General features: G+C 41.9%; 1 protein-coding gene across 1 annotated transcript in view; it reads left to right on the top strand.

Moving 5' to 3' along the window:
* Positions 1-15,219: 15,219 nt before the first annotated feature.
* Positions 15,220-21,293, top strand: part of LOC129624671 (ATP-binding cassette sub-family C member 4-like) — a 169,240-nt gene continuing 163,166 nt past the window's right edge. The window contains 1 exon segment of the mRNA XM_055542835.1: positions 15,220-16,469. Coding sequence (XP_055398810.1) covers positions 16,396-16,469 — 74 coding nt within the window. The 5' untranslated portion in view covers positions 15,220-16,395.

Here is a 21,293-nt window from a genome sequence, read left to right as displayed (position 1 = left end):
GTCATACTCCTTTCCCAATTTTTGTTTGTCTGAAGAAGTATTCGTTTTTCCTTTACTTTTGAAAATCATTTCGCGAACTATAGAATTCTAAATTGGTGTTTTTTGTTTTCTCTCAACATTTAAAACTTTTTCACTCTCCTCTCTCCTTGTTTTGGATGGTTTCTGAGTAGAATTGGATACAATACTTATTTTTATTCCTTTATAGACAAAGTGTTTTTCTTTAATTTGAAAATAATAAGCATAGTTATAGGGTTTTTTCTTCTTTTCTGTTACACTGCTTTTTATTTCTAGCATTTCTTCTGTGTTCCTTCTTCGAATCTACATCTTTCTGATTCTATTGCCCATCTATTTTTGCATGCTGTATACCTTATCCTTTAGAGCCCTTGGTATATTAATCATGTTATTGTCATTGTTGTTTAGTCACTCAGTCGTATTCAACTCATTTGTGACCCCATGGACTGTAGCCCACCAGGCTTCTCTGTCTATAGGATTTCCCAGGGAAGAATACTAGAGTGGATTGCCAATTTCTTCTCCAGGGGATCTTCCTGACCCAGGGATTGAACCCAGGTCTCCTGCATTGGCAGGCAGAGTCTTTACCACTGAGTCACTGGGGAAGCCAGAGTTGCTTTTATTTTTTAATTTTAATTGGAGGCTAATTACTTTACAATATTGTAGTTGTTTTGACATACATTGACATGAATCAGCCATGGGTATACATGTGTTCCCCATCCTGAACCCCCCTCCTAACTCCCTCCCCATCCCATCCCTCTGGGTCATCCCAGTGCACCAGCCCTGAGCATCCTATCTCATGCATTGAACCTGGACTGGCGATCTGTTTCACATATGATAATATACATGTTTCAGTGCTATTCTCTCAAATTATCCCACCCTCGCCTTCTCCCACTGAGTCCAAAAGACTGTTCTATACATCTGTGTCTCTTTTGCTGTCTCGCTTTTAGGGTTATTGTTACCATCTTTCTAAATTCCATATATATACGTTAGTATGCTGTATTGGTGTTTTTCTTTCTGGCTTACTTCTGGTCTGATGTTTCCAACATCCCTGCTATGTCTGGTTCCGATGATGCTTTGTCTCTTCAAAATTTTTTTTGTTTCTTTTGCCTTTGCTGTGCCTTGTAACTTTTTCTTGAAATGTAGACATGATGTCCTGGATTAAAGGCACTGCTATAAGTGGGTTTTAGTAATGAGGAGGTGACATGTGAGGGCAGGCAGATCCCATGATTAGGTCTCAACCCCTCAGTGACCCTCTTCCTCTGGACTGTAAACCTCACAAGTGTTTCTCATTTTTCCCTCCCCCACCCCTTCTCTTATATGGGACAGAATAGCTCAAGCCAGCTGGAGCTGGGTATTCCCTTCCCTGGGTCAGTTGGCTCAGTTAATACTCTAGAGGATTAGACTCTAGTACTAGTTTTCCCCTGGGAAAGGCCTTCTTCAGAAGACTGAGTGTTCTGATTATTTCAAATTGACTCCTCCCCATCCCCCTACTCCCAGCAGGAAGGCTGAAGAGACTTTCCCTGGTATTTCCTGTAGGATCCCAGTGAAACTCCTGGAGGTAAGGTTCACAGTATTATGAGTCCCTTCATTACTAGGTCCCCATGGGGTTTTTTTACTCTCAGATTGTTCACACTGAGCCTCCAGCAGTTTTTCGGTTATGGCTCTGGTTTCCTCTCCAAGCGCAGGCTCCCATGGTGGTTTCACCCTGAGAAGCCTCAATTTCCTCTGTTCACCTGTGGGCCTCCCCAGTCTTGGGGGTGGCAGTTTGCCTCCTCTGACAGATGCAAAAGGAAGTCTCCCTTTCCTTTTTTAAATCTACACTCACTTAAGTTATCTTATCCAATACCAAGGACAGTTTTTCATTTTTTTACTTTTTTTTTTTTTTTTTTTGCTCCCAGGTTTATAGAAGACTGACTCCTTGGTTTTCATGTTTTGGCTGTTTCTCATCTGAGTAGCTTTCTTGACTACCCAATTAAAATCAGGGCTTGTCAGCCATCTCCAGCTACTCTCACTTCTTGTTCTTCATCAGTTCAGTTTAGTCACTCAGTCGTGTCCGACTCTTTGTGACCCCATGAATCGCAGCACACCAGGCCTCCCTGTCCATCACCAACTTCCGGAGTTTACCCAAACTCATGTCCATTGAGTCGGTGATGCCATTCAACCATCTCATCCTCTGTTGTCCCCTTCTCCCCCTGCCCTCAATCTTTCCCAGCATCAGGGTCTTTTCCAATGAGTCAGCACTTCAGATATTATCTTGTTCATTCATTAACTTGTTTACTGTCTATCTCCTACTAATTCAATGTAAACAATGTGAGAAGATAAACCTTACATGTTTTGTAAACCAATGATTCTTAGTTATTTGAAGGGTATGTGATGTGTGATAGGTGTTCAAAAGCACTTGTTTAAAAATAATTCATAATTTGTTTAATCATGTTGCTGTTGCTAAACTTGGAAGTTAGGGTGTTTCTAAATTCTATTATAATTTAATAATAATCATTGCTCTGAGAAACATTTGTATATAAAGTTGTACATAAACAGTTTTCTGTAAGTGACTTTTTTGCCTTCATCATTTTGTAGGTAAAAATCTTATTGGGTAAAAGAAGGTGAACAATTTAAGGCTTTTAATAAATATTGTCAAATTATTATCTGAAAAGACTATTCTAATTTATAGTTTGCCAGTTGTAGATTACAGTGCCTATCACACTTTTAATTAGCATGGGGTGGGCTGGATAAAGCACAAGCTGGAATCAAGATTGCCAGGAGAAATAACAGTAACTTCAGATATGCAGATGACCATATGACAGAAAGTGAAGAAGAACTAAAGAGCCTCTTGATGAAAGTGAAAGAGGAGAGTGAAAAAGTTGGCTTAAAGCTCAACATTCAGAAAACGAAGATCATGGCATCCAGTCCCATCACTTCATGGCAAATAGATGGGGAAACTGGAAACAGTGGCTGACTTTATTTTGGGGGGTTCCAAAATCACTTCAGATGGTGACTACAGCCTTGAAATTAAAAGACACTTACTCCTTGGAAGGAAAGTTATGACCAACTTAGACAGTACATTAAAAATCAGAGACATTAGTTTGCCAACAAATGTCCATCTACTAAAGGCTATGGTTTTTCCAGTAGTCATGTATGGATGTGAGAGTTGGACTATAAAGAAAGGTGAGCACTGAAGAACTGATGCTTTTGAACTGTGATATGTGTCAAAAATATATCAGCATGTAATAAACAGGAAAAAAATCATTGAGACGAAAAATAGTTTTATGCTATCTTTGAAATCTGTAGTGTATTGTACAGTTAACTGCTAAGTCACTTCAGTCGTGTCTGACTCTGTGTGACCCCATAGATGGCAGCCCATCAGGCTCCCCTGTCCCTGGGATTCTCCAGGCAAGAACACTGGAGTGGGTTGCCATTTCCTTCTCCAAAGCATGAAAGTGAAAAGTGAAAGGGAAGTCGCTCAGTCGTGTCCGACTCTTAGCGACCCCATGGACTGCAGCCTACCAGGCTCGTCCGCCCATGGGATTTTCCAGGCAAGAGTACTGGAGCGGGGTGCCATTGCCTTCTCCGATTGTACAGTTAGAGCACACCTCAATTTGGACCAGATGCATTTAAAGTCCTCAAAATCATTATGTGAATAGTGTTACTGTATTTGACAACCCAGGGTTTATAATATTAGTAAGGATTTTCTTGGGTTCAAGGGAGTGAATGTAGTTTTCATAATTGGAAGGATGTTCGTCATAGGTGTCATAGTTTGGGTTCCCCCAGTAGCAGACCGTGAGGCAAACATTTGCATAAAAGTGGTTTATTTTAGAAGTGATCCTAGGAAAAAACATGTATGGAGTGGATAAGTGAGACAATAAAGGGAAGGAAACCCATAAAATGGGTGTTATCAAGAAAGTTACTGCTTTTGTAACTGGGTTCCTTCCCTTAGAGTCACCCTGGGAGACAGAATTATTCCAGCTGACAGGCAAGGGCACTGGGGCATTTATCTACCCACTCCCCATCCATCACTGGTTAAGGGCTGAATCCAAGGTTTTTTACTTGCTTTGCATATGGCCCCAGTGTGGTTCCATAGCTAGAAAGAGGCCCTAAGTGGAGAGTTGCTGAGAAGCAGTGAGCTCTTTAGTCCTGGAGAAGAGTCAGAGGACACGAGCTAGAAAGTAACAGCTTCTGCTCCAGCAGGTCACACCATCCAAGGAGGGATCCTGTTAGCCTCAGGAGCCCTAGGGACTTGATGTCACTGAGACTCTGCTTTGTACCAATTGTCCTGTTCACTTATGTATCCCTAGTTCCTGGAATAGTAGGTGTTCAATAAATAGTTGTTGACTGTATGGCTTTCCCTGAGTACCTGCTTTACTCTTTCAGGCTCTCCATGTAAATAAATGGGGCACATGGTTACCAATCATGTGTCATGTCCTTAAAACTCCCTCTTCAGAAAGGAAAGAGAGGTTTTCTCTTTCTAGCTCCAGCAAAAAAGAAAACAGAAATTACCCCTCGCTCAACATTCTCAAGGAAGAAATCCAGTTGGTCTGGTTAGCCATGAGGTTATCTGTGGGCTAATCCCTTTGCCTATTGACATGACATATTATGATTGGCTAGATTTCAGTTGGATGCCCAGCCCTGAGTTTACAGAGGTAGATATATTACTAGAAGGAGGAGTGATACAGAGATTGTCACCATATTCAGAACTATGGATACCCACAGGATTATGTTTAAATTGTGAATCCCATTTGTCATGTATGTCTTTTTTTTTTTTAATTTTATTTTATTTTTAAACTTTACATAACTGTATTAGTTTTGCCAAATATCAAAATGAATCCGCCACAGGTATACATGTGTTCCCCATCCTGAACCCTCCTCCCTCCTCCCTCCCCATTCCATCTCTCTGGGTCGTCCCAGTGCACCAGCCCCAAGCATCCAGTATCGTGCATCGAACCTGGACTGGCAACTCATTTCATACATGGTATTTTACATGTTTCAATGCCATTCTCCCAAATCTTCCCACCCTCTCCCTCTCCCACAGAGTCCATAAGACTGTTCTATACATCAGTGTCTCTTTTGCTGTCTCGTACTCAGGGTTATTGTTACCATCTTTCTAAATTCCATATATATGCGTTAGTATACTGTATTGGTGTTTTTCTTTCTGGCTTACTTCACTCTGTATAATAGGCTCCAGTTTCATCCACCTCATTAGAACTGATTCAAATGTATTCTTTTTAATGGCTGAATAATACTCCATTGTGTATATGTACCACAGATTTCTTATCCATTCATCTGCTGATGGACATCTAGGTTGCTTCCATGTCCTGGCTATTATAAACAGTGCTGCGATGAACATTGGGGTACTCGTGTCTCTTTCCCTTCTGGTTTCCTCAGTGTGTATGCCCAGCAGTGGGATTGCTGGATCATAAGGCAGGTCTATCTTGATAGAAAAATGCTTGAGGACCAGCCTTATCCCACCCGAGCCATTCGAGTTCTGTTGTTAAACCTGCTGCAGATTTAACACAGCTTTGACCATATGTCAGAGATCCTATAGACCAGTGGTCTCCAACCTTTTTGGCACTAGGGACCAGTTTCATGAAAGACAGTTTTTCCATGGACCAGGGAGGGTGGGATGGTTTTGAGATGATTCAAGCTCATTACATTTATTGTGTACTTATTCCTTTTATTATTATGTTGTGACTATAAAATGAAATAATTACACAACTCACCATACTGCAGAATCAGTGGGAGCCCTGAGCTTGTTTTTCTGCAACTAGATAGTCTCATTTTGGGGTGATGGGAGGGACTGACACCTGAAGTGTGCTGTTTATGTCCAATCTACTCTGCAATCACATTTTGGTTGCTGTCACTGCAGAAAAGCCTGCTTCCCAAAGATAGCTTGTTGAATATGGAAGCAGACTTTTCAGTGCTTTGTGGCAATCTCAGGATATTCTGTCTTTAATCTAGAACAAATAGATATTTGAAATTGTTTCAAACATACTTTTTAGATCATCATCATTTACAATCTCAAGAAGGTGATCCTCTCTTACAACAGATAAAGTCGATTCACCTGGCTTATTTGCAAATGGATCACAGATCTATTCCTTCCCATTTCAAGAGTGTTTTGTGGTTGGGAAGTAATGCTCAAACTCTTTCGAAAGCTGAAATAGGTGATCACACACCAGCCAGGATGAAGAAGGCCCTGGCTTAGTCTCTTTCAAAATCTCCATTAATATTTGAAACATGTCAAAACCCCAGTGTTCACTTGTTACCTCCATAATTCCAGTTTGGCATTCAATGCATCCACTTTATCTGCTGACTTAAACACAGTTGTCCTTCTCCCCCAAAGTGATAGATAGATTGAGTTCATTGAGCAGGTTGAGTATGTCACACAGGTAAGCAAGGTTTGCAATCCCTTCTGTGTCACTGAAAGGTGCTGCCAGAAATCTCTGGAGCATCTCTTGTACCTCAAAAACTCTGGCCAGTGATCTACCTTTAGAAAGTCTTCTCACTTTTTTGTGCATAAGAAATGTGTGTGCTCTGCATCCATCTCCTCACAGAACTGCAAGAACAGATGTGAGCTAAGGGCATGCACTGTAATGTAGTTGAACATTTAGTCACATCCTGCAAACACTGTTAAGTTCAGATGACACTTTTCAGCTAGCCAGCATTTCTCTATGGATAACAGTGTATATCGACTCACATTTAAAAGTGATTTCTTTGACCCAAGTAGTGAAACAAGAAAGCCATCCAGTCATGGCAACCACTGTGTGCACAGAACAACACAAAATGACCAATTCAGTTTTCCTGATATGTAATTTCTAAGACTTAAATAGTTCTGTAGCTGTGGTATTGATTGGCAACAAAAGTGCACACAACATATCCTTATGCACATCCTCCTGAAAATATAGCTCATGGAAACAAGCATTGTTGCCTTTTTGTCAACATCAGTAGACTTGTTCAGTTGGATTGCGTACCACGGTGACTCATTAATCTTTCCTACAATTGTGCCTCAATCTAGCTATGGTCTAGATGAATTCATCTAGCCAAAAGTGGGAAAGGTGCCACCTTTTGAACTGAGCCTCTCCTAAAAGTTCATGAAAGCTGTCCTCAGCACCAGGCAGGACTAACTCTTCAGTAAGAGTGAAGGACTTTTTAACTTTAGCAATGATGTTCACCACTAAGAATGATGCTCTCAGTGCAGACACATTTGATGAGGTTGTGGCCACCAGTAATTGCTTCTGTTCTTCGTGTTCACATATTTCCTTTTGAAAAACTCCAAAGGCTTGTCTTTCAATGTAGGGTGCTTATTTTCCATATGACAACAGTTATGATGGTTTCATGGCTTCATTGCATAACTGGTTGCAAATATATGTGTTGCACTTAACCTGTAATTGAAGTAGAACTCTTGATATTTTATCTTAACTGAACTTTTCTTTTGTTCGCAGTCTTAGACTGTTTTGCTGTCTCATCATTGGGTCTCTCCCCCTTATCAAAGAAGCTCCGACTCTGTTTGTTTTTTACTCATTTTGGCTAAAGTTAGCTTGTGGGCTTACCAAAACTGTGACAGTATGCAGTGCAGGAAAGAGGCACTGATGGAAGTAATGGGCACTAAAATTGGTGTAGGATTCTGCCTTAAAACCTGTCATGAGATGCAGCTGTGCAATTGAAGTACCAACTCATGTGCTACTGTACAGCCTGCCAACAGATGCAGCTTGTCACTTGCCACTCATTGAAAGGGTCTTGATATGAGTCTGCAAGCAATTGGCTTATTACAGACCCTCTGCCGTCAACCTCTCTGCTAATGATAATGGTACTTGTAGGTGCTCCCCAGTGCTAGCGTCATCACTTCAGCTCCACCTCAGATCATAAGGTATTAGATTCTCATAAGGAGTGCTCAACCTAGATCCCTCACATGAGCAGTTCACAGTAGGGTTCATGCTTCTCTGAGAATCTAATGCTGCTGCTAATCTGACAGGAGGTGGAGATCAGATGGCAATGTGAGTGATGAGAAGTGGCTCTAAATACCCATCAAGCTTCTCTTCCTCACCCATTGCTCACCTCTTGCTCTGTGGCCTGGATCCTAATAGGCCATAGATCAGGGGTTGGGGACTCCTGCTGTAGACCATATAATAATTTATAGTTTGCACAGATACAGATTTCCCCCATGATCCATGAGGTTTATTTGGAAATGAATCATCAAGTCCAACAAGATTGAATTTCTCCTTAGATGTTGTTTTGTCAATGGTCAGCTTCATTAACTCAGCATAATATATTCAATGTTCATCCATGTTGTAGCATACATACATGTATCTATCTTTACAAATAATATCCTATTGCATGTAATACCAGATTTTATTTATCCATTCATTAGGTGGTGTACATTTGCTTCCTCCCACCCCTAACACCCCTAATTATTACCTTTTCATGAACAATTGTGTTATACCATTAGTAACTAAGTTTTCATGTGGACATATGTTTTCATTTATCCTGGATAAATAACTATGAGCAGAATTTCTGGGTTATGTGGTAACTTTGTGGTTGTACCATTTTACATTCCCACCAGCAATATATGAGAATTCCAGTTTCTGTACATCTTTTCCATCACTTGTTATTGTTCTTTTAGTTGTAGTATTGAACAATTTCAGCTCAGTAAACAAGTGCAGATAGAGGTCTTATGACATCTCCCCCATGTTTGTAAGCTCTGTGTCTGGCCTAGTGGTCCTGCGCCTGAAAGTCATTCACTGAACACCTGTACAAAACAAAAAGTTTTTTGTTGTTTTTTAATTGAAAGGTAATTGCTTTATAGAATTTTGTAGTTTTCTGTCATACATCAACAAGAATCAGCCATAGGCATACCCATGTCCCCTCCCTCCTGGATCTCCCTCCCATCTTCCTCCCCACCTCACCCTTCAGCCTTTCGCAGAGTCCATGTTTGAGGTCCCTGAGTCATACAGCAAATTCTCATTGGCTATCTATTTTACATATGGTATTGTGAATTTCTACGTTACTTTCTCCATACATCTCCCCTTCTCCCTCTTCTCCTCCCATTCTATCCATAGGTCTGTTCTCTATGTGTGTTTAGCCATTGCTGCACTGAAAATAAATTCATCAGTGCCATCTCTTCAGATTCCATATATATGTGTCAGTATACAATATTTATATTCCTCTTTCTGACTTACTTCACTCTGCATAATAGGCTAGAGTTTCGTCCACCTCATTAGAACAGATTCAAATCTGTTCCTTTTCATGGCTGAGTATTGGAGAAGGAAATGGCAACCCACTCCAGTGTTCTTGCTTGGAGAATCCCTGGGACGGGGAAGCCTGGTGGGCTGTCGTCTCTGGGGTTGCACAGAATTGGACACGACTGAAGCGACTTAGCAGCAGCAGCAGTAGTCCATTGTATATATATGTACCACAGCTTCTCTATCCATTTATATGTCGATGTACATCCAGGTTGACTCCATGTTCTCACTATTGTAAACAGTGCTGCATTGAACATTTGGGTACGTGTGTATTTTTCAGTTTTTATTTCCTCTGGGTATATGCCTAGGAGTGGGATTGCTGGGTCATATGGTGGTTTTATGCCTAGCTTTTTAAGGAGTCTCCGTACTGTCTTCCATAGTGACTGTATCAGTTTATATTACAAGAATGTTCCCCTCTCTCCATACCCTCTCCAGCATCCATTGTTTGTAGACTTTTTCATGATGGCCAGTCTGACTGGTGTGAGGCGGTAACTTCTTGTATTTTTGATTTGCATTTGTCCAATAATGAGTGATGTTGAGCATCTTCGTGTGCCTGTAACCCATCTGTATGTCTTCTTTAGAGAAATGTCTCTTCAGGTCCCTTTCCCACTTTTTGATTAGGTTGTTTGCTTTTCTGATATTGAGTTGTATGAGCTGCTTGTATATTTTAGAAATGAATTCTTTATCAATTGTTTCCTTTGCTATTATTTTCTCCCATTCTGAGGGTTGTCTTTTTCACTTTGTAGTTTCCTTTGCTGTGCAAAAGCTTTTAAATTTAATTAGGCTGCACTTGTTTACTTTTGTTATTATTTCCATTATTCTCGGAGGTGGGTAGGAGATCTTGCTTTGATTTATGTCATCAAATGCTTTGCCTATGTTCTCCTCTAAGAGTTTAATAATTTCTGGTCTTACATTTAGGTATTTAATCCACTTTGAGTTTATCTTTGTGTATGGTTTAAGGTAGTGTTCTAATTTCATTCTTTTGCATGTAGCTGTTCAGTTTTTCCAGCACCACTTATTGAAGCGGCTGTCTTTGCCCCATTGTATATTCTTGCTTCCTTTGTCAAAAATTAGGTACCCATAGGTGGGTGGGTTCATCTCTATCTTGTTCCAGATAAGATCAGAACAGATCAGTTGCTCAGTCGTGTCCGACTCTTTGCGACCCCATGAATTGCAGCACGCCAGGCCTCCCTGTCCAACACCAACACCCGGAGTTCACTGAGACTCATGTCCATCGAGTCAGTGATGCCATCCAGCCATCTCATCCTGTGTCGTCCCCTTCTCCTCTTGCCCCCAATCCCTCCTAGCATCAGAGTCTTTTCCAATGAGTCAACTCTTCGCATGAGGTGGCCAAAGTACTGGAGTTTCAGCTTTAGCAGCATTCCTTCCAAAGAAATCCCAGGGCTGATCTCTTTCAGAATGGACTGGTTGGATCTCCTTGCAGTCCAAGGGACTCTCGAGAGTCTTCTCCAACACCGCAGTTCAAAAGCATCAATTCTTCGGTGCTCAGCCTTCTTCACAGTCCAACTCTCACATCCGTACATCCACAGGAAAAACCATAGCCTTGACTAGACAAACCTTTGTGGCAAAGCAATATCTCTGCTTTTGAATATGCTATCTAGGTTGGTCATAACTTTCCTTCCAAGGAGTAAGCGTCTTTTAATTTCATGGCTGCAGTCACCATCTGTAGTGATATTGGAGCCCAGAAAAATAAAGTCTGACCCTGTTTCCACTGTTTTCCCATCTATTTATCATAAAGTGATGGGACCGAATGCATGATCTTCATTTTCTGAATGTTGAGCTTTAAGCCAACTTTTTCACTCTACACTTTCACTTTCATCAAGAGGTTTTGAGTTCCTCTTCACTTTCTGCCATAAGGGTGGTGTCATCTGTATATCTGAGGTTATTGATGTATCTCCCAGCAATCCTGATTCCACCTTGTGTTTCTCCCAGTCCAGCGTTTCTCATGATGTACTCTGCATATAAGTTAAATAAACAGGGTGACAATATACAGCCTTGACGAACTCCTTTTCCTATTTGGAACCAGTCTGTTGTTCCATGTCCAGTTCTAGCTGTTGCTTCCTGACCTGCATACAAATTTTGCAAGAAGCAGATCAGGTGGTCTGGTATTCCCATCTCATTCAGAATTTTCCACAGTTTATTGTGATCCACACAGTCAAAGGCATAGTCAATAAAGCAGAAATAGATGTTTTTCTGGAACTCTCTTGCTTTTTCCATGATCCAGCAGATGTTGGCAATTTGATCTCTGGTTCCTCTGCCTTTTCTAAAACCAGCTTGAACATCAGGAAGTTCAGGGTTCACATGTTGCTGAAGTCTGGATTGGAGAATTTTGAGCTTTACTTTACTAGTGTGTGAGATGAGTGCAATTGTGCGGTAGTTTGAGCACTCTTTGGCATTGCCTTTCTTTGGGATTGGAATTAAAACTGACTTTAACCAGTCCTGTGGCCACTGCTGAGTTTTCCAAATTTGCTGGCATATTGAGTGCCACACTTTCACAGCATCATCTTTCAGGATTTGGAATAGCTCAACTGGAATTCCATCACCTCCACTAGTTTTGTTCATAGTGATGCTTTCTAAGGCCCACTTGACTTCACATTCCAGGATTCTGGCTCTAGGTGAGTGATCACACCATCGTGATTATCTGGGTCATGAAGATCTTCTTTGTACAGTTCTTCTGTGTATTCTTGCCATATCTTCTTAATATCTTCTGCTTCTGTTAGGTCCATACTATTTCTGTCCTTTATGGAGCCCATCTTTGCATGAAATGTTCCTTTGGTATTTCTGATTTTCTAGAAGAGATCCCTAGTCTTTCCCATTCTGTTGTTTTCCTCTATTTCTTTGCATTGATCGCTGAAGAAGGCTTTCTTATCTCTTCTTGCTATTCTTTGGAACTCTGCATTCAGATGTTTATATCTTTCCTTTTCTCCTTTGCTTTTCCCTTCTCTTCTTTTCACAGCTATTTGTAAGGCCTCCTCAGACAGCCATTTTGCTTTTTTGCATTTCTTTTCTATGGGAATGGTCTTGATCCCTGTTTCCTGTACAATGTCATGAACCTCATTCCATAGTTCATCAGGCACTCTCTCTATCAGATCTAGGCCCTTGATTCTATTTCTCACTTCCACTGTATAATCATAAGGGATTTGATTTAGGTCATACCTGAATGGTCTAGTGGTTTTCCCTCCTTTCTTCAATTTAAGTCTGAATTTGGCAATAAGGAGTTCATGGTCTGAGCCACAGCCAGCTCCTGGTCTTGTTTTTGCTTACTGTGTAGAGGTTCTCCATCTTTGGCTGCAAAGAATATAGTCAATCTGATTTCAGTGTTGACCATCTGGGGATGTCCATGTATCGAGTCTTCTCTTATGTTGTTGGAAGAGGGTGTTTGTTATGACCAGTGCATTTTCTTGGCAAAACTCTATTAGTCTTTGGCCTGCTTCATTCCATATTCCAAGGCCAAATTTGCCTGTTACTCCAGGTGTTTCTTGACTTCCTACTTTTGCATTCCAGTCCCCTATAATGAAAAGGACATCTTTTTTGGGTGTTCATTCTAAAAAGTCTTGTAGGGCTTCATAGAACTGTTTAACTTCAGCTTCTTCAGTGTTACTGGTTGGGGCATAGACTTGGATTACTGTGATATTGAATGGTTTGCCTTGGAAACGAACAGAGATCATTCTGTCGTTTTTGAGATTGCATCCAAGTACTGCATTTCAGACTCTTTTGTTGACCATGATGGCTACTCCATTTCTTCTAAGGGATTCCTGCCTCCAGTAGTAGGTATAATGGTCATCTGAGTTAAATTCACCCATTTTTGTGCCAGTACCATACTGTCTTGATTACTGTAGCTTTGTAGTTTAGTCTGAAGTCAGGAAGGTTGATTCCTCCATGTCCATTCTTCTTTCTGAAGACTGTTTTGGATATTCAGGGTCTTTTATGTCTCCATATGAATTGTGAATTTTTTTGTTCTAGTTCTGTGAAAAGTGCCATTGGTAATTTGACAGGGATTGCATTGAATCTGTTGATTGCACTTAGTAGTATAGTCATTTCAAAACAAACAGAATTTTATTTGTATTTGTTTTAGTTTTTACAAAATACTCTCACAAATTCTGAGGCTGACAGTAACCCTGTTGGAAGCAGGATGAGTGAGGCCTCTAGAGCTCTGGTCCCTTGGCTCCAGAGCCAGTCCTCTGAACAGTGTAACATTGGATTTGAACATTTCTTTTAAATATCACAGTAGTGTATGTTCAGAAAAGAATGCTAAGAAGTTTAAACAAATATTAATTAAAAAAATACAGCAGAAGCTGTAGGGACTGAGTGTATTTGACAGTTTAGAGACGCTAATTATGGTCTTGAGACACTTGTGGGGACCAGAGAGAACAGTCTGGGGAAGTGTGACAAGAGAAGTCACTAGACTTCCAACTTCAGCAAGCAATTTATTGATCTTTGAAGTAGAACTAGTAGCTGAACATTTATAGAGATGGAAAAATGTAGAGAATTTCAAAGAGAACTGGAAATCAAGTGAGGAGTGATTATTTAGGTTGTTTGATTGCATTATCTGAGAAAGAGTTAACACCAGAAAGATAGGTAATTGGAAGTTGACAATTTTCAGCTTTGTCTTCCTTTTCTTCAATAGAAAACTTCAAACATGCATGAAATATCAAGAAAATAGTATAATAAACCATCAGCATGCCCATCAATAGAAAATTATCAACAGTTTGCCATTCTTATATGTTTGAGTTATAAAAACTATTTGAATACATTAAGGGTTTCTTTAAAATTAATTTCTCCTTCAGCTTTATTGAGGTCTAATTGATGATCAAAAATTGTATATATTTAGATGTACAACTTGATGAGTTGACATACATATACATTGTGAAATGCTCATCATACCAAGCCAATCAATATATCTATCACTTCACATCTTAATCATTTAATTTTTTCTCTCTTGTATGTTGAGAACTCCCAAACTCTACTCTCTCAGCAAATGAAAAGGGCACAGTACTGTACTGTCAACTGTAACCAAATTGCTGTACACTAGTTCTGCAGGACATATTTATCTTGCATAACTGAAGCTAAAAGTCATTATTAATAACAGCATTTTAGCCAAGGTACATGGGAAATTATCAAAGAATAATGAGATGATCTTATTATAAGCACCACAAACTTTGATCTTTCTTCATTTAGAATGAAAGGGAAGAGAAACTGCTGAGCTGGTAAGATGGCCACACAAATAACTTATCACTTATGAGTGGGAGCCCAAGATTTTATTCTCAGTCCTACAGCATTGATTCATTCAGATAGCATAGTCCAGACACTTTTCACACACTGACCATCCAACAGTGAGACAGTCATGCTGGACTTGGACTTGAATCCAAATCAAAATTCATCATTTACTGATTCAAAGATCTTGGAGAATGCTGTCCTTGAGCCTCATCTTTCTCATCTATAAAATAGAGATAATACCTTCTTGAATAGGGCATTGTGGGAGTTAAAAGTGAATTAAGTTTCCCACAAATGAACATAACCTGTATTCTGTAACATATTGCCACTATTACTCCACTAGGCAGGCCCTGAGCTCACGATGAAAGAAATCACAAGGCAATCTCTCTGTCCCAAATTCCTCTTCAAAGAGGGCAACAAAAAGCTCACAGAGGTCCCCCCACAATGTAACCTGTGAGATGTAGGACCCCTCACATGTTGTGGCGATCTCCAATGACAGCATGAATTCATGTTTCGAAATCATTTGAAGTCTTCTAATCTTCTGTTACATTTGTTTAAGTCTTATAGCTCTACAAACATAATATGTGCTAAACCCTATTGTTGGCCATTGTCAAATGTTTGGTGCCTGGTTTGTATTGGCCAAACCAAGCCCTTGTGCCCAATGTACACTGAGGTGATATGAACTGAAATGTTGGCATTCTGAGCAGAGAAAGGTTTATTGCAAGGGCCAAGCAAGGAATAAGCATGCTCGTGCTCAGAAGGCTGGAACTCCCCAGTGGATTTCAGGGGAGGTTTTTTAAAGGCAGACTAGGGGAGAGAGTGGAGAGTACTTGATTTAGCTCATGCACTTTTCTCTGCTTGATGTTGAGGAGCACGGTAATGCAACAGGGGTTATCATCATAAATCCTTAGGTTCCAGTTTATCATGGTCATCATGCAGTTAACTTCTTCCACCTGGTGGACTTTATAGCATCTGCAAAACAACTCGGGAATGTGCACCAAACAAATTATCTGTAGCCTTCTGGGAAAAACTAAAGATTTTGTGACTGCTGTATGGCTAGTCTATTGATAAAGGGTTTTTTTTTTTGTTTGTTTGTTTTGTTTTGTTTTGTTTTTTTATTACGTGTTCACATTTTTCCAGCCATTAATTCTTGAGCCAGCCTTTTGTGATTCAGATGAGGCCTGGGAGACTAAAGATTTTCTACAAACAGGAGACAGGCAGAGGGCATGGGATGGGGGTAGGATCTATCCCAGGAAGGCCCCACTGGGCTCTGCTTCATTACAGTTGGAGAACTTCCCACAGTGCCCTTATTTGGTCTTGATGAGGGCAGAGGGCCCAGAGAGGAGGCTGCTATCTGCTTCTGCTAGCTTTCTCCAGGTTTCCTCTGCAGCCCATGGGGAGCCTCTGAGCAGCAGAGATGGGCGGGGCCCGAGCCTCCCGTCTCCACCTTCTGGGTGAGTGCCTGGGCTCAAAGCAGGAACTTCCGCAGAGTTTGTGGCCAGGTGCACTCCTGGGAGCTGGGCTGGTTGTGCCCCACAGTCAGCCTGCTGCCTTTATCAAAGAGCTGATAGATAACTTTGCCTCCCACCTGCGTGAGGCTTCTGGAAGCATCTACCTGGGTGTCTCTTGGGCCTGCAGCCCCACACGTGGCACGCTGCATCCATCCTATGCCTGTGGCAGCACCTGCACAGAGTGGGTGCTTCAGAGGTGGACCCTGGAGGCCGCTCAGTCTTGGGAGGCAGACCTGGTGCATAAAGGGCGCTCCACTCTCAGAAACAGGTGTTCTCAGGCTCCGGCCCAGTGGACCTGTGTGAGGCGGCCAGTCTCCAGCATCCCCACCAGCGCCTCCAGGAGCAGCAGGAGCCCCACTGCCGCCTGAGCAGGGAAACCCTGGTCTGTGTCCGCCTTGGCCAACAAGATGCTGCCCGTGTCTGCAGAGGTGAAGACCAGCCCGCTGCAGAAGGCGAACTTCTGCTCGCGCCTGTTTGTCTGGTGAGCGCCCTGAGGTTTGACATTCCACCGCGGGTGCAACACTGTCGGCTTCTGTTGGGGACAAAGGGACAAAGCGAGGGAGCGTGCCTGGGAGCCTGGGGCCGGTGGGGTTGCGAGGTTGGGAGGGGTGGGGTTGGGAGGGGTACCAAGGGACCTGGTGTCAGGGGAACTGAGTCTCCCTGCCTTGCTGCTCTCTGCCCAGCCAGCCCTGGAGCCTGAGAGCTGATGCAGCAGGAGCAGAATGCAAGGAGGTTGCTCAGGGAGAGTCACTGCCCAGCAGGAGAAGGGACTGGGCTCCCCACTCTCCACCTTATCCAGTGGCCTCAGAACCACTCAGGAATTCGCTGTCAGTTCTGAAATAAGCTGCAACTCCCTCCCCTCCCCCGCCCCACCCTGGCCCCTGACCAAGCAAGCAGCTTGTGAACAATTTTCTTTATCTATTTAGTGCCCTGCATCTTTGCCATCTTCCAATAATGTGCCCACCTCTTCCCATGTTCCTTAGGTGAACATCTGAGTTCCAACTGCCCTGGGCTCCCTCTTTCCCCCTGTCTATGACCATGTCTTTCTTTCTGTCCCTCCTTCACTCCCTGTGTGGTCCTGTATGTCCTGGTACCTAGTTTTGGCCAATTTCATGTGTGTACAAAACACTATTTTTTTTTTATGAAATGAATGGGGACGTTATTCTGGAACATGTGTTGCTTTTGCCTGGGACACATGGCCAGGAGTAGAGTGTGTATTTGACCACAGCCCTGGCCCTATTGTGAATATCTCCACTTCTATCTTTGAGAACCAAACCCTGGGGATGGGGTCCCTGAAACCTGTGGGGTCTTATCCAGATCTCTGTCCTTCAGAGAAGCAGTGCATGGTCTTGATGCGGGTGGTCCTGCCCAGGAGTCCTTTGGTTCTGAAACTACTGACAGGTCCGTGAGCTGGGAGGAAACACAGAGATGAAAAGTACTGCAAAGAGCTGAAGCTCTTAATTGAAGTCTTCATCTAATAGCTGGGACTACAGATATGCAGGCCTGAACCTTTGGATTTTAATCACACTTGGGTGATTATTAGGTCTTTTGTTTCTGGACCCTAACCCATTTATCTTTTCCACAAATTCTGATACTTCTTTTATTGGACAGCCTAGGGGATCCCCAGGGGGATGGCAGCTCCTATGCTTGTTTTCATGGTGATGTATTCAGTGCATGTAGCTACATCCCTTGGCTATTTGGTTGCCCTTTAGGAAAGAGGGGCCTAGAAGAAGGAATATGTGTGTGGTTACCATAAATAATAGCAAAGTAGACAAATGTCTCCTTAACGTCAAGTAGGGCAAGAAACTCTCAAAGCACATTTTATTTATTGACTTTGAAAATGTATGTGTATAGAAATGGAAGGTGAAGACTTCCATTTTCATTGGCACCCATTTCCAGTTTTCCTGCTGGGGAGGAAGGAGCTATTACCTCTTATTTCATGCTTGAAAACTCTGAAGCATAGAGGTTGAGTAGTTGCCTACCATCAAACAGCTAGTAAGTGGTGGAGTGGGCTTTCAAACCAGGAAGTCTGGTTCTGGGATCTGTGTTTCTTGTGTATGTAACTGCTGTGCTTGCCATGGAATTGGCTGCCTGGACTTGTTCCAGGGTCCTGGCCCAGATTGAGACCCCTTATGATGATGGGGAGGTTCTTTTTCCACTCAGATTCCCCCAACCAATTAGTAAACTGATGGTGACACTGGTAGAGCACAAGCTTTGCTCAGTGACCAAAGAATGGAAAAGCGCAGACTTAGTTTGCAAGTCAACCTCTCAGCCCAACTGGGTATACAGGAGGGTTGAAGTAAAAGGAAGGGAATCAGGTTAAGAGAGGGAGGAATATTCATGGCTTACCCAATAATGCGGTATGATTTGGACCTGAAATTAAGGCAACACTCCTTTCAGTCCTTGTATGAGCTCTTTGCTTTGTTGTCATAGCCATTGTCAACTGTAGTGGTCCTGGTGGGTGTGTCATTTATCATGCTTATATATTACAGTGGGTGCATAATGAGGCTCTGTGTCTACTAGATGTTAAGTCTTCTGCCATTTGGGTCCTACCTAGTTCTAATCAGTTCTCATTTTTTTTCTTTCCTTTTATGATTGAGCCTAAAACTCAGATAAGAGCAGTTGGTTTCTATTCGAGGGAGGGGCAGGAATATATTTCTGGGGCATCAGCCTTTCCTTTTTACTGTTCCTTATTACTGAAGGACACTGAAGGGGCAAAGGTTCATCTTCTGATCCTGCTACCTGCTAAGCATAGGCATTGTTACATGTTGGGTTCACTTCAGTTCAGTCACTCAAATTGTCTGACTCTTTGTGATCCCATGGACTGCAGCACGCCAGGTTTCCTAGTCCATCGTGAACTCCTGGAGCTTGCTCAAACTCATGTCCATCGAGTTGGTGATGTCGTCTAACCATCTCATCCTCTGTTGTCTCCTTCTCCCCCTGCCTTCAATCTTCCCCAGGGTCTTATCCAATGAGTCAGTTCTTCGCATCAGGTGGCCAAAGAATTGGAGTTTCAATCTCAGCATCAGTCCTTCCAATGAATATTCAAGAAAGATTTTCTTTAGGATTGACTGGTAGGATCTCCTTGCAGTCCAAGGGACTCTCAAGAGTCTTCTTCAAAGCACAGTTCAAAAGCATCAATTCTTCGGTGCTCAGTTTTCTTTATAGTCCAAACCTCACATCCATTCATGACTACTGGAAAAGCCATAGCTTTGACTAGACAGACCTTTGTCAGCAGAGTAATGTCTCTGATTTTTAATATGCTGTCTAGGATGGCCATAACTTTTCTTCCAAGGAGCAAGCGTCTTTTAATTCATGGCTGCAGTCACCATCTGCAGTCATTTTAGAGCCTCCAAAATAAAGTCTGTCACTGTTTCCATGTTTCCGCATTTATTTGCCATGAAGTGATGGGACCAGATGCATGATCTTCATCTTTTGAATGTTAAGTTTTATGCCAGCTTTTTTCACTCTCCTCTTTCACCTTCATTGAGAGGCTCTTTAGCTCTTCTTTGCTTTCTACCATTAGTTCAGTCAGTCAGTTCAGTTGCTCAGTCGTATCCAACTCTTTGCGACCCCATGAACTGCAGCACACCAGGCCTCCCTGTCCATCACCAACTCCCGGAGTTTACCCAAACTCATGTCCATTGAGTTGGTGATGCCATCTAACCATCTCATCCTCTGTCATCCCCTTCTCCTGCCTTCAATCTTTCCCAACATCAGGATCTTTTCAGATGAGTCAGCTCTTTATATCAGGTGACCAAAATATTGGAGTTTCAGCTTTAACACATCAGTCCTTCCAATGAACACCCAGGACTGATTTCCTTTAGGATGGACCTGTTGGATCTTCTTACAGTCCAAGGGACTCTCAAGAGTCTTCTCCAACACCAGAGTTCAAAATCATCAATTCTTCTGCACTCAGCTTTCTTTATAATCCAACTCTCACATCCATACATAACTATTGGAAAAAATCATAGCCTTGACTAGATGGTCCTTTGTTGACAAAGTAATGTCTCTGCTTTTTTAATATGCTGTCTAGATGGGTCATAACTTCATGGCAGCAATTACCATCTGAAGTGATTTTGGAGCCAAAAAAATATATATATATATAGTCAGCCACTGTTTCCACTGTTTCCCCATCTATTTGTCATGAAATGTTGGGACTGGATGCCATGATATTAGTTTTCTGAATGTTGAACTTTAAGCCAACTTTTTCACTCTCCTCCTTCACTTTAATCAAGAGGCTCTTTAGTTCTTCTTCACTTTCTGCCACAAGGGTGATGTCATCTGCATATCTCAGGTTATTGAAATTTCTTCCGGCAAACTTGATTCCAGCTTGTGCTTCATCCAGCCCAGCCTTTCTCATGATGCAGTCTGCATATAAGTTAAATAAGCAGGATGACAACATACAGCCTTGATGTACTCCTTTTCCTATTTGGGACCAGTCTGTTGTTCCATGTCCAGTTCTAACTGTTGGTTCCTGAACTGCATACAGGTTTCTCAAGAGGCAGGTCAGGTGGTCTGGTATTCCCATCTCTTGAAGAATTTTCCACAATTTATTGTCATCCACACAGTCAAAGTCTTTGGTATAGTCAATAAAGCAGAAATAGATGTTTTTCTGGAACTCTACAACCTTGCTGTATTCTCCCAATTTGGAACCAGTCTCTTTTTCCATGTCCAGTTTTAACTGTTGCTACTTGACCTGCATACAGATTTCTCAGGAGGCAGGTCAATTTGTTTAGTATTCCTGTCTCTTGAGGAATTTTCCACAGTTTGTTGTGATCCACACAGTCAAAGGCTTAGCAATTGTCAATAAATCAGAAGTAGATGCTTTTCTGTAATTCTCTGGCTTTTTCTGTGATCCAGCAGATGTTGGCAATTTGATTCTGGTTCCTCTGCCTTTTCTAAATCCAGCTTTAACATCTGGAAGTTTATGGTTCACGTACTATTGGATAATTTTGAGCATTACTTTGCTAGCGTGTGACATGAATGCAGTACTTTGAAGATTCTTTGGCATTGCCTTTCTTTGGGATTGATGAAAACTGAACTTTTCCAGTCCTGTGGCCACTGCTGAGTTTTCCAAAGTTGCTTGCATATTGAATGTAGCAAAATAAAAGCATCATCTTTTAGGATTTGAAATACCTCAGCTAGAATTCCATCAACTCCACTACCTTTGTTCATAGTGATGCTTCCCAAGGGCTTACTTGCCTTTGCATTCCAGGATGTCTGGCTATTGTCCAGTGATCACACCACCATTGTTATCTGGGTCATGAAGATCTTTTTTTGTATGGTTCTTCTGTGTATTCTT

This window comes from Bubalus kerabau, chromosome 12 (assembly GCF_029407905.1).
Source record: "Bubalus kerabau isolate K-KA32 ecotype Philippines breed swamp buffalo chromosome 12, PCC_UOA_SB_1v2, whole genome shotgun sequence".
In the NCBI taxonomy this organism is placed as follows: domain Eukaryota; kingdom Metazoa; phylum Chordata; class Mammalia; order Artiodactyla; family Bovidae; genus Bubalus; species Bubalus kerabau.
This window is presented reverse-complemented; position numbering and strand designations above follow the sequence as displayed.